The sequence below is a fragment of the Prunus dulcis genome, chromosome 1 (assembly GCF_902201215.1).
Source record: "Prunus dulcis chromosome 1, ALMONDv2, whole genome shotgun sequence".
NCBI classification, from domain to species: domain Eukaryota; kingdom Viridiplantae; phylum Streptophyta; class Magnoliopsida; order Rosales; family Rosaceae; genus Prunus; species Prunus dulcis.
Window position 1 is genome coordinate 39,248,882 of NC_047650.1, and position 14,384 is coordinate 39,263,265.

Consider the following 14,384-nt stretch of genomic DNA (forward strand, 5'->3'; position numbering starts at 1 on the left):
GTTTTTCTGGATGGCTTCAATTTCCTGCAAAAAGGTATTGTCAAGTGAGTAAGGTCTGAGTCCTCTTCCAAGAACGTGGTGTTCTGTTCTTCCCGTAACATGATCAATTGTCTTCTATGAAGGTTCTATAGTTTGAACTCTAAAAGATTGACATCCCGCGCTAAACAGCGTTTTGTAGACAATGAGCTTGAGCTACATGTTTCGTTTTTGCTCTTGATTGCCTTGCCATTGATCCATTATGCCATGCATCAAAGAAGATGAGGATGATTATATGTTAGGCTTCAATTGATGATTAGCCAATTTGAAAGAAATCTGTTTTAGTGCTTTATGAGGGAGCTTCTATAACGATGGGCTATGTTGAGAGGTTATAATTTGGGCTTTAATCCAGTCCAATAATAACTCTATATTGGATTGGATGGCTATTAAGGATCCCCTCATTCTAATCTCTCTATAGGCATGAGGGAAAGCTTTTTAATTTTAGTCATCAAATGAAATGATAGGATATTACTTGGACATAACTGAGGTTAAGAGAGAGAGAGACTAAATGTGAATAAATGAAAGGTGACATCTTTTTGGTATCCCTACTTTTGGGACTGGTCTGGGCATTTCTAGCATTAAGCAGTTCAATAATTCCCTTTTTAACGTGAAAAGATGTCACAAATCCAAATTCCTTGGTGTCGGTAAATACTTTTTCAATCGCATCACTAGCTAATCAGCACAAACAACAAGAAGATATTAAGAAGAAAGACCCATCAAATCACAGTGGCAGGGCCGTCGATCGAACCAGATCGACGAGGGGATGTGATATCTTAAATAAAAGATTATGAAACACGTGTGCCGCGCAGCATCAAACTTGATCCAACTCTCTCGCATCCGTTCACGTGGCAGACATGAAAAGGCACTTGGTAGTTGTAGTTGATCCCCATACAATCCTCATAAACCAGAAAGCGTAAAAATACAAACTCTCACTCTCGCTTCCAGACTTTCCACTCTTCCACTTCCAGCTTCCATTCCATGTAGCTGAAAAAACGCTCGAGGGTCCTCCCTTTTTGGTTCTTCCTTTCTCAAGCCACCATCTTTCTCTGGAATTCGATTCCCTTTGGGTTCAATATTCTTTCAGAATTTCAGAACTTTTATCATCATCAGTCCGCAAAGATCACAAAATGCTTCGAACCCCACATTGGTACGATTCACATGTCGCTAAGTTCCATCTCTTTGCATCACCCTTCTCTTCTCACAATGGCTCTTCATGTACTGTAGCTTCTCCTGTCCTTGACATGGGGTAATTTTTCGCTACATCTCTGTTTTCTTCCTTTTGTGTATTGTTTCCTCTCATTGTAGTCTAACAGGTTCTTAATGATGCACATGATTGAATTTTCAGTTTAATGGTTTGGATTTCCATTTCTGTTCCTTATTAAGTTTTTGGAGTCCATTTTAAGGAATAAACTTTGGTGGGTTTTTGTTTTAACTTAATAAAATTGAGTACTTTCAACTTTCAAGTTTAAAAATATCATGGAATTCTACCAAAATGTATTTGCAGCAGTGAAACTCCCAGTATTTTAGTAGTATACTGTATAGTGATAATTTATGATAGGACATGGTGAAAGTGTTTTATCTTCTAAGCTGGAATGACTAGTTTGATGTTATGGTGCTATTTTGATTTGTGAAGAACCAATTGGGTTATTGTTGATTTGTTTGTTAATGTTTTATTAGATTGAAGTTGATTAAACAAGTATCGGGTAGCAATCAGCAAGGAATTGCCAAGGCATGTTTATCTTTCTATAATGCAATGAAATCAACCTTCATATTTTAGTTTTTCACTGTTATTGATTATATGGTTGGACTTTGGCATAGGTTAGACCCAGGATTGTGTCAAGCATAGAACAGCTAATGTTTACGGTCAGCGTGCTCAAGAACGTGTACTTGAGGTAATTCTTATCATGTAGGATCATATGTTTTACCTTATTTATTTTCTGACTGAAACTTCCAGATTATGTAAGAAACTGTAGACATAATTAATTACATTCACAAACGCCATAAGACCTCTACCATTCAGTGGTGGTTTCCATCTAAATGTCAGACCAAGAAAATGATCAATGATTTCTTCCCTTATCTCCTTTTTCTTACCATACCGGAATGGGAGCATTCAACGTTTTCATGTGTTCACCATTTGTGATTATAGGACGAGGCCTCCCAAATGTCAGAGACCAGTCCATCATGGAAAACTTTTCCAGGTCAAGCTTTTCCGCTGGGTGTATCAGAAGTTGACAGTGGGACTAATTTTGCTATCTTTTCACAGCATGCAACTGCTGTCACACTTTGCTTATCACTTCCAGAGAGGTGACACTGTATTTCCATTTAGTTAATTGGTTAATATTCAATTGTTTACAGTCATATATGTGTGTGTGTGTGTGTGTGTGTGTGTGTATAAATGTATTCAGGGCATATTCTCTTGTCATAGATCAGTTATGCTATTGTAGAGAAAGGTTTTTTAGGCGCCCTTGAAAATACTTATATTTGGATATTTCTTCTCTCTCTTAGTTTCTGAAATTTGTGGTTTGGACTGGGGCTAAAATAGGACTGGGAGGTGTTTGTTACTGTCAATCATCATCTCTCTTAAACGAAAAAAAAAGAGTACAGAATCATCTTTTCAATCTTTGTCCTCCTAATTTATATGGATTTAGCTCTGATTCATAAGGCAGCCATTTCTTCCCTTGCTTCCTGTTCAAATCATTGAGATATTTCTTAAATTAACTTTTTGAAGGAACTAGAGTGATGGAGATTCTGAAAAAATTTCAGATGATTTTTCACAAAACGACAAAGTCTCTTTGAATCTGAGCCAGTCTGATACAAGATATTCGTCTGTTCATGCTTCTGGGACATTTTCCGTGAATCCTTTTTTCATTATATGGTAGAAGATACTGTTTCTCAAGTTTTCGAGTCATAGAAGATGCTTTGAAAGGTTGGTGTATTCACCAAAGGGCCAATTCTTGCATGGTTGGTGGCTCCTTGTGAGTCTGTGACAAGCTCTAAAAACGAAGACCCTTTCTGTATCTCCACGTTGTGTGTTGTGTAAAGCAGAGGAGGAGAGTGCTCTTCATTATATATGTTATATATTATTTTTGTGTGCATTGTCCATCAACTTCGTCCCCAACGAAAATCTGGGTTAGGTTCATGCATATTTGTAGTGGTCTGGCTTTGGCCTAGAAATTTGTTGGTGGAATATTACTTAATATAGGGGCTAACAAAAGGACAATCATCCTTTGGTGTAGTTCGGCGTCGGTTACAATGTGGGTGTTTGGTGGAAAAAAAAAAGTGCAATTGATAATAAGGTGGATGACGTTTGCCTTTATTTGGAACTAACATGTTTTTTTTATATAGGAAATGGTACAAAGTAGATTTTTAACTTCACCTGGGCATCTTTGTCTTGATTAGAGGGAGCTTTGACCTGAGTGCAATTTAGTTTCTTGTTTAAGTTCGTACTGTAGTTTCGTTTTAGATGGACATCATCTCCACCCTTTTTGTAGATACTCTTTCTTTATTTTTAATAAAGTTTTGTTTCAAATAAAAGAAAGTCCTGTCTTTCTAATGCTCAATTTGTTGTACTACTTGTCAATACTACTTGTCAATTCTCCTACCTGTAATTAATTGATGTGAAGGTTTTCAAGTTTATTGTTCCTGTGATCTTTTCATTTTTTTTGTTTGAAGTTTTCCCCAGACTCATGCTTTTCATGAATATAATTTTTGTCAAGGAAAGGCTTGGAAGGGTGGATGGTGGAATGATGGAGTTCTCTTTGGATCGTAATGTAAACAAGACAGGTGACATTTGGCACATATGTATCAAGGTAATATTTGATTTAGCTTGTAACTGATTTTTTATATTTATTTACGTTGCTCAAATCACTACCTTTCTTTGTGCTGTCTTTTGTTCAAGGAGGACAGTTTTCCTTAGCTTGAACAAGTACAACTCTCTTTCTTTGTCTCCCTCTCCCTCTCTCTCTCTTCCTTGAAAATGGCAATATATCTCCTGATGTAGTTGTCATCACTCATGATAATGAAATTATATCTTTACAGGATTTGCCCCGGAGCAATGTTCTCTATGGTTATCGTATGGATGGGCCACGAGGTTGGCATGAGGGGCATCGATTTGACAGCAGAGTTGTGCTTATAGATCCTTACGCAAAGCTGGTTGATGGCCGCCGGTTTTTTGGAGATAGCAGCAAAAAGTTTTCTAAGTTTCTTGGAACTTATGATTTTGATAGCTTGCCTTTTGCTTGGGGAGACAACTACAAGCTCCCAAATATACCTGAGGTAAATAAGTTTCTATATATGTTTGTCATGCAGTAAATAGGATAAATTGTTGTCTTGACGCATCTCTCTCTCTCTCTCTCTCTCTCTCTCTCTCTCTCTCTTCGACATCACATCTTATGGTTGATAAGAAAACTCATAACTGAATATACATATATACATGTACTCATGGGTGATAGGAGTTAATTCTTGTTTTAAAAATTATTTTCCTTTGTTTTTTTGGGCCAAATAAAAATTTGATGCTTCATCTTGTTACATCTTAACCTGTATGTTTGCTGCTGTTTTTTCAGAAGGATCTTGTTATATATGAAATGAACGTTCGTGCATTTACGGCCTCTGAATCCAGTGGTCTGGATCCAGATATTCGTGGTAGCTACCTTGGTGTGATTGAGAAGGTAATAGTTGATTCTAGCAAGATAAATGACAATATACAATCTGCTGAAACAAAAGTCCAATATTTTTGGTCAATTATCTGAATACTCCCTTCAACTCTATCCTTCTTTACCTTGGTTTTATAACAATTTTGGATGTGTTTCTAGCAATTTCAATTGTTTTTATTTTGTTTTCAAGCGACACTTCAGAATTACCCGAAAACTAGAACTGGTTGATGGTAAGGAGCTACCTCTGGAAACACATATATGGATTTCTTAGGTTTTTATTTACTACCTCTTAACTGCTCTTTTAATCATCAAAAACTTAGGATTTGGTTTAAATATTATAGTTGTTTGAGTGATGCCCAATTACCCATAGGTGCAGGCAATAAAAATTGAGTTTCTTGCTAAATTGTTCTGGCTGGACACAGTTTCCATCAGACAAGACTAGTGAACTTCTAAGGGGGCTTGGATTCTAATGTTCTGAAGGAAATGATTTACAATGTGAATGCATCGGGTGCTTTCTCACATGAAATGATGTGTGGCAAGTTGAAGACAAATCATGAATAATGACAACATATGCTGTCTAATGTGCTTAGAGTTATCCCAATCATTTAACATTCTTTGAATAGAAGAATAGCTATTTAATTGTTTTGATATGATGAACTTCTCTGACGTTTTTCCCTCCATTTTAATTCTAAGATTCCACACCTTCAAGAGCTTGGTATCAATGCAGTGGAGTTGCTGCCTGTCTTTGAATTTGATGAGTTTGAGTTTCAGAGGCGACCAAATCCTAGAGATCACATGGTAACTAAACCAATTTCTCCTGTTTTCAACTGAAATGTTTATATAAAAGTTAAAACATGTAGCAGTAGTTATTTCGATTGAGCTCTGAAAAAGCCGAGTGATCTAATTTACCAATGTCTCTGAAGATAAATACATGGGGCTACTCAACAATAAATTTCTTTGCTCCTATGAGCCGCTATGCTAGTGATGGTGGAGGACCCCTTAAAGCTTCCCAGGAATTTAAACAAATGGTTAAAGCCTTGCATGGTGCTGGGATAGAGGTAAATTACATCTTTTTGCAATGTTCCTGTTATTGCAGTTTTGAAACAATATATTTGTTTTTTTTGTACAGGTCATTTTGGATGTTGTCTATAATCATACTAATGAAGCTGATGACGCCAACCCTTATACCACTTCATTTCGTGGCATAGATAATAAGGTGACGCTTAATTATTGTGCTTTTTAGGGCAGAGTTTAGTATGGCTTTAAATCTTTTATTTAATTACAACTTCTTTAAAACACTGGGATTTTATTTTTCAAAATAAAATTTTGTATGAATAAATATTATATTTTTCTTTATAAATGACGCATCCTACATCTACAGGTTTATTACATGCTGGACCTAAACAACAATGGCCAATTACTGAACTTCTCTGGCTGCGGTAATTCAATTGTCTTTCCCGACTGTTTTCTTACCCCTTATCTCTTCTTCTAAAGATATATATTAAGTGAACTTCCTTCTCTCTTCTATCAATTGTCTTTCTTGTATGGAAATGCTGATGGTGCTTTTCCATCCATTTCTTACAAATGAAGTATGTTTCGTCTTTTATTGCTGGTATGTTTATTTTGCATGAAGTGAGGAAAAGTTTATAGGATGTTTATATAATGCTGTACTGGTATGTTTATTTCTTATATGATATGAAAATGGATATGTCAATGAAGAAGGGAAGGTGTATGTATTTTACTATAAATGAAACTTAATAGAGAACAAACTTTTTGGACTTTACTGCTGGATTCTGGAAGCAAAACAGAATTGGTTTTTCTCTAGAATGAAGGTTAAAACTATTATTGTTAGCATATGAAGGTCTTAAGGTTTTTTCTGCTGGTTTTCAGGGAACACATTAAACTGTAACCATCCTGTTGTCATGGAGCTCATAATAGATAGCTTAAGACACTGGTAAGGACACGATTCATACATTGTCTTTATTTGTTAATTTATGTGATGAATAGATAGTTCATATCAAGCTTCATACTTCCTCTTTTGTTACCCATTTTCAGGGTCAATGAATATCACGTGGATGGATTTAGATTTGACCTTGCCAGTGTTCTTTGTCGGGGATCAGATGGAAGTCCGCTGAGTGCACCACCAGTTATTAGGGTAAGTCATTAGCGTTTTTGTTTGGATGGTTGACAGTAGTTTGATTTATCTAGCTTAGTGTGCATATATTCTCTCTATGTATCTAATTTCGAAATCAAGATCTTGGTTATTGTGAATTTCTAAAGATTTCCGTTGTTACTCATACACTTACAAGTTTGTCGTCAATGGTCATTGATATGACGCATTACCTGTGAGTTGTGAATTATGTTCTCTATCTGTTGAGTTTATACAGACATGCCTTCTAGTTATCGCATAAAGATTCTAGAAGTTTAGTTGTGTGAGGATTGACTTAGTGTTCTTTGTTGGACCAGGCTATTGCAAAAGATTCCATCCTATCAAGATGTAAAATTATTTCCGAACCTTGGGACTGTGGAGGCCTTTATCTCGTTGGAAGATTTCCAAATTGGGACAGGTAATCTATGCTACAAATTTACATTTCATCGTAGTGATACGGGACAGACTGTTAGCCTGTTATTGAATAATATTTATCATTAATAAAAGTTATTTCCCTTCTTAAAAAAAAGGGGACATGCCTCTATTCTAGCCTCTTTTAGACTTAACCTCTGATTTTGTGCTTTTCTTCATGTCTATTTTGGGAATTATCTAACTTGTCAGGAAAGAGTTATAATTCATCATCTCCATCAAAAGGATGATTCTTATTGAACAATATGACAATCTAATCTTATTAAAAGAAAATAAGGATACTCGTTGCATCACTTAACAAGTCTGTAAAACTGGATGGGAGCGTATGCTTCTATAAATAAAGTTCTTGTTTTTGGTCTGACTGATTTTATAAATAAACTAGGATTCTAAGTAATTGAGTAGTTAAAAGATGACATGAAATCAAGTAACATTGGAAGGCTTGCTCCTGTGGAAGTTTGGATTGTTCAACTCCATTACTTATGAGATTCCTTTAAATGCAGGTGGGCAGAATGGAATGGGAAATACCGTGACGACTTAAGGAGATTTATAAAGGTATTTCCATGAGATGATAATTGTATTGCTTAGATGGGTCTATAACTTCTTCACACTGTTAACCTTCATGCAAAGTAAAATAACCGATGTAAAAGTAAACATTGAAGTATGTGTATAGACTACGGTTCACAGGAATCTCCTCTGTATCCAAAAAAGGGCTAAATTTGATGAGGAAGGGTGTGCATAAATGTGAATAGGTTTTCGGTTAATTAGATCAATGGATATTGTTTGAAGCTTTGTTATAAACTGATGCAATTGGATGAATTTCGGTAAGATAAAATTCTATTCAGTGCCTTGATATTTCAATAAGATGAGGTTGTTAGTTGATTCTTTCTCTCGAGTCTTGACTAATATCAACTTTCTTTGAGCATTGCATTTACAGCGTCCCTCTTTTTCCTGGCATGATTTTAACCTTTTTATTATTGTTATTATTTCAACCTTCTTAGTTCCACTTTCTTGATTCTAATTGTGTGGTTTAGCGGAACTAAAGCACATTTAGATTTTAAATTCCATAATGCACACAGATATACGTATATATACATCTATATAATATATATATATATATGTATTCCTGTTTTTCAGATCTTTGGTTAAATTTTCTTTATACAGGGCGACTCTGGTATGAAAGGAAGTTTTGCAACTCGTGTTTCTGGATCTGCTGATCTTTACAAAGTAAGCTTTAGTTTTTTCATTAATATGGCTGTATCGTGACTATTGACCATTTAATTCCATTTCCATGTTTTTTTTACTATCAATTTGGTATTATTGATGTCAGCCATGCAAACTTGTTAAGCAGGCCTCATTGTACATATTTTTATTTTCAACTGGGTTAATACCCCCAGCTTAGAAAATCAACTAAGTTGAACTTGGAGATGGTTTACTTGGTTTGAGAACTTATTGCTCAAGTTCGACCGGAATAACCCAATTACAATCAAAAGGACCGAATGCCTTATATTTCATGTTTAGGTAGCCCTGCATCTTTCTTGTTTCTACAGTACCCCAAAACCCTCATGTCTTATGATGGTACCTGTCAATATCATAATCTGGATCTTGAATTATTTTACTTGGTCCTGATCAAAATCTGTGAAATATTTTTGGCTTCTCTTGAATGTACTATTATCCGGTAACAAACATCTAGCTTCCATCTTATTTTCTATTATTAGCAATATGTTTGGCTGGAAGTCTGTATCAGTGTTTTACATCTTTTTTGGTAAATACAATTTGTTGTTCTTAGTAATCTGTGCTGCTGCTACATTCAATGGAAGCTCTAGTTTCATGCTCTCATAATTTTCACTCATTCCACAGGTGAATAAGCGCAAGCCTTATCACAGTGTTAATTTTGTTATCGCACATGATGGGTTCACACTATATGATCTTGTTTCATACAATTTCAAGGTACTTTAACATTTTTAAGCCATCAGTTCGTCATTTATTGAAGCCTGTGTGATGCGGTCTTTCCCTTGATTGTTGGTTTTGTAGCACAATGATGCTAATGGAGAAGGAGGAAATGATGGAAATAATGATAATTTGAGCTGGAATTGTGGTTATGAAGGTAGGGCTAAACTTTGATGCTTGCTCCTTGATATATTTTGTAATAATTCTAGCTTTAATGTATTGAAACTTGTGAGGACTGGAAGTTTGTTGTTAACTCTATGGGGCATCAAAATTGATGCAGCATTTTCATTTTCATGCTATTGTGGGGGAGCATGTATTAGTCAGAACTCAGAGTACAGGGGTTTCAGCATTTGTTTTATGCAGAAAAATATACGGATAAGGTGATATAAATTATCATGTACAAATTACAAGCACTGTATTGCATGAGATAACAGTTCTCTCAGACATGCTATCAAGGATCCTTGCTGAATAACTTATGTGTTATCTCTTTAGTCTGTTACATCATACTGTTCTCCACTTTGTCATCTTGACTAATATGGCGTATCAAGTTGTGAAAATCAAGTAAATGCGCAAAATTGTTAGTGTCTTTCTATTTCTATCTGCAAAGACTTGTAGTGCTGGTTCTACATCTGCCAAAAAGTCTGTGTGCTAACTCTTTGGTCTATCAAAGCCAAAGATCTGCTGTTGTTTGTCATCTTGGCTAACTTCCTGAGTTCCTAGGTCGTGTAAGTTTTAGTGTCATAACTCGAAAATGAAATAAAAATTATAAGAACTACAATGATAGTATCAAGTAGTGATGAACTGTCCATGTTCATGTATATTTATGTAAAACCACAGCAAACAAAAGATGGTGCAAGTGCAATATCAAGTATTGTGCATTTATTGTTCAAATGGAGACAAACTTACTCCTGCAGATGGGACATGGACAGTTCTTTAGCACAATTTGCCATGTAGGATATGAAAGGGTACAAGCTTAAGTAAAGAAAAATATATTTTGTCTCTGCCATATGTTCTCTCTCTCTCTCTCTCTCTCTCTCTCTCTCTCTCTCTCTCTCTCTCTCTTCCCCCCTGCCAATTGATCTTATCTACAATTATTCGACAGGAGAAACTGATGATTCTACTGTTAAAGCTATACGTTCCCGACAAATGAAAAACTTTCATTTGGCATTAATGATATCTCAGGTACATTCATTAAAAATTTAATTTCATGTGTCATATCATCATATCCATGCATACTTTTCATTTGGGCTATTATAGTTAAGAAATTATATTGAACTTGTTGAGTTCAGTCAAAGTTCAGGTTTTACTTGAGATTATCCACGAGTCTTCTTTCTTCGTGTTGACTGACAGTAAATAGTTTTTGACCCTTCTGTCTGATAAGTACTCTTGCTAGAACATTACTTTTGGAATTCTGACTCCATTTGATATCCCCAAAAGACTTCACTTGTAATATAACACTAGTGAACATTTAGTGCTGATGAATTTTTTTGAATGTATATAACCAGGGGACACCAATGATGCTGATGGGGGATGAATATGGGCATAGTCGAAATGGAAATAACAACAGTTATGGACATGATACCGCTATTAACCATTTCCAGTGGGGACTGGTAAATTATTTTTTGTTATGGCTTCCGTTCAGCTTTAATCTAGATGACTAGCCTGGAATAATCTTTTGGCATGGCAGTTGGAGGCACGCAACAGCAATCACTTCAGGTTTTTCAAAGAGGTGATAAAATTTCGACGAACACATCGTGTATTTGGTCGTGATACATTTCTTGAGAAAGTAATCTCCTTTTGCCTTTGTCTTATTTCCGATTCTTTCATGCTTTAAATTTAACTTTAAGCATCCACTTTTTCTAAGACTCATTGGACACTTGTGCAGAATGACGTGACATGGCATGAAGACAACTGGCACAATTATGAAAGCAAATTCCTTGCATTTACGTAAGGAATTTCAACTATCTTCTTAGTATAATATAGATATTTGAGATACCGTAATCTGAATTTTCTTTCAGGCCCCGTTTGGTTCATGGAATGAATTTGAGGGGAAATTATTTCCCATGTCATTTCCTAAGGAATGGGAATGGAAGATTCCTTTCCTACCTTTGGTAATGCTGGGAAAGTAACCGGGAAATATCACTTTATTTTCTTTCCCATGTTTGTTTTGAGTAGGAATGAAAAACAAAGTTTGTATAAAATTTCAATTATATCCTTATTAAATCAAATAAAAAAAAAATGCATTTAATGATAGATTGTAATTATAAATTGTTAATGGGGATAAAATGATCTAAATTGTAATTCAAGATATTGCAAGTGGGGGCTGCGACAGTATTTTTAGTGTTCAGTGGCTTTGACATCATGATCTTGCTCATTGAATTACAAAAACAAATTCATGAGTAATTTAGCAAGTGATCATGCTTGCTTTAAGTAGTCCATGTGTTACTTAAATGGCCGTTGGTCACTGATATGGTTTGGACTTATGTAATGGCTGTTCCTTTTCATGATCATACATGTTTGTCTGAGCATGGGTTCTTTTCTTTCTTCCTTTGGATAAAGGCTTTTTATAATGTCCTTAAGGCAGTGAGATACTACTTTTGCTTTCCCCTGGATTAGTTCCATACAACAATTATGAGCAGGTTTCAACAAGATAGTGTTGAAGACCGCCTTGATTGGAACTGAGGGGATACATGAAATTAGCTATGGTTTAATTGGAGTAGCCTATTATTATATTAGATTATCGACTGTCAGTCCTTATGGCTTCTTAGGCTTCCCCTGTTGATCCAGAATCTCACTGGGATGGATCACTTTCATGCTAATTTAATTAGATCAAAATCTGTATGATTTTGTTCACAGAAGTTGACTGGGAAAAAAATAAATATATATTATGATAAATCTTTGGAGATGCAGTAAGAGAAGAGGATACAGATTGACTCAACGATACTAAAAAAAGTTGGATCTATAAGAAACACGGACCTGAACTGCAAGGTTTTGAATTTGAACATGTGAAACGGATCTAAAACAAGTAAGCTGAAATATTTGTTTTGCAGGTTTCATGACAATAATGGAGGAGACGTTTATATGGCATTCAATGCTCATGACTATTTTATTAAGGTTCCAATACCCGCAGCACCAGTAAAGAGGAGATGGTTTCGTGTGGTTGGTTTTTTCCCAATTCTGTAGTACATAACCCCTTGTTTTCTAGATTTTGTTCACTGATAACCTGCATAGTTTGCTTTGCAATGTAGAGCTTTGAAAAGGCACTATAGATTGGCATTTCCGTTCAATTGAATGGAGCATATCTGTTCATTTCTTCAACTCCATCATTGTTACCCATTTCCAAACAACTCCACAAACAAGCTGCCTTGTTGAATTGCAGGTGGACACTAATCTTGAGTCTCCCAATGACTTCGTGCTTGACGGCGTCCCAGGCATCAAAAGCACGTATAACATGGCCCCCTACTCCTCAATTCTTCTTGAAGCAAAATGATGACATAACTTCAGAAGCCGCTTTTTTCAGATGGCTTGGATTATCTGGAAGATGACTGAAGGATCCGACTGGTTTCAAACTAGAACAAGATTTATATTTATATTTTTGAAGTCCTTGAGCTGTAGAAATGCATGTTCATGTCAATGGGACTAGTAAAGTGGTTTCGAATTTAGAGTAGATCACCATGATTCCCCACCAATAAGGAGGAACAGCCAGCCTCAACCATGTATATGCAGGGAGCTATGAAAGCGTGTAATTACTTCAATAATTGCAGAGAGCCCCTATGCTTAACAAACATGCTAAAGGGATCATAATATTTCATAAGTTGTAGTCTGATATGAGAGATTACACGATGATAGTGTATTACTTACTAGAAATAAATGAGTTTCATAGTGAAACTAAATATGAACAAAATGAAATACTCGTCACTCATTATCCGAAACTTTTTCGAATTTATTTTGGTGTATATGTAGATTACTCTAATTATCAAAGTATTGGAATAAAAGCGTCTATTTTATTGCACCTCCCTGCTTAAGTGTTGCTGACATAAAATGATAAATTTTTGTTTTTGTGAATCATTATTATTATTTTGGGTTCATATATGTGATATAAGTTTGGTCTTCCACATTGGTTTCAGATTAAGAAATAATGGTGGAGGTATTTTACTGGTTCTCCTTTTTCATGATTGTAATTGATATGCATGGTGATATTGGTGGATAAAGTACCAGACAATTAGATAAGCCATCTTCATCAAGAACACTGAAGAGAGAGAATTGTCTGCTTATCTTCAGAGCCAAGAATTGACTCACTCTCAGATTATGATGACCAAGTGACCATATCTCCATAACGGAAACTTATTTGTTACAGTCTACAGATACATACACTCGGCATTTCATGTGTTAATCGCTCTTATAACGTGTATTTATTTAATTTTCGATGAAGAATATACACTGTTTACAGCTCTCATCACGTAAACTACATAATATGAGAGAGAGAGAGAGAGAGAGAAGCAAAGCCAAGGGTTTGTAAGTTCCTCATTTGCACCAGCTGTTAGTGTACGACTCTGTTCTGTGTCCCATTGATTGATGAAATTAGTCCGTAAAACTTACATTGATGTGTAAGGCTTGTAAAGATGAGTCTTCAGTCCTGCCCTCCTGCTCTCCTGCTCTCCTGCCTTGGTAAAAGATTTGATCTTTCACGAAAATCTCAAAAAACTACACAAATTTGGGTCCAGTGTGACATGACAACTAAGCTTTTTGACAATGATGTGCCTCCTTTGGTCCCCTACTTACCTTACACCCAAAAAAAATTTAATTAAAAAATATATATCAAACCCTACTTCTATGAACTTCTTTTCATGTAGCTAAATCAGCTACTAGGGTTCTATACAGATTGAGATAGGCTACAGCTCCAAATTATGTTGTTGGCAGACAAGCTTATTTTCGATGAGTGGCTTTGCTTCTTTGGCTAAGAATGATTGTTCTCCATATATACTACTACCTTTAGATGCGCCGATGTAAATATTAGTTGCTTGCTAAGCTTAAATAATGGTTAATCATTCTTACCTTATGAGCAATATACAGTCGCATGTCTGGTTTTTACTTTGTCAAAACTAAGTGGACATGTTTGATACGCTTGTAAGTCTCTTTAATGAAAGCATATAAATCATCTTAAGATTGTA

The 14,384-nt window shown here is 35.5% G+C and overlaps 1 protein-coding gene across 1 annotated transcript; it reads left to right on the top strand.

The window, feature by feature from the left end:
• The first annotated feature begins 928 nt into the window (after positions 1–928).
• On the top strand, positions 929–13,159 carry LOC117638573 (isoamylase 3, chloroplastic). Its single transcript, XM_034373682.1, has 24 exons — positions 929–1,282; positions 1,714–1,765; positions 1,860–1,928; positions 2,183–2,340; positions 3,758–3,845; positions 4,075–4,311; positions 4,599–4,703; positions 5,382–5,486; positions 5,612–5,746; positions 5,818–5,904; positions 6,070–6,127; positions 6,579–6,642; positions 6,744–6,843; positions 7,155–7,255; positions 7,767–7,818; positions 8,428–8,490; positions 9,124–9,213; positions 9,298–9,370; positions 10,316–10,395; positions 10,719–10,823; positions 10,901–10,999; positions 11,099–11,160; positions 12,264–12,372; positions 12,593–13,159. The coding sequence occupies exons 1-24, from the start codon at positions 1,164–1,166 to the stop codon at positions 12,701–12,703; spliced, it is 2,322 nt and encodes a 773-aa protein (XP_034229573.1). The 5' UTR covers positions 929–1,163; the 3' UTR covers positions 12,704–13,159.
• The last annotated feature ends 1,225 nt before the right edge of the window (positions 13,160–14,384 follow it).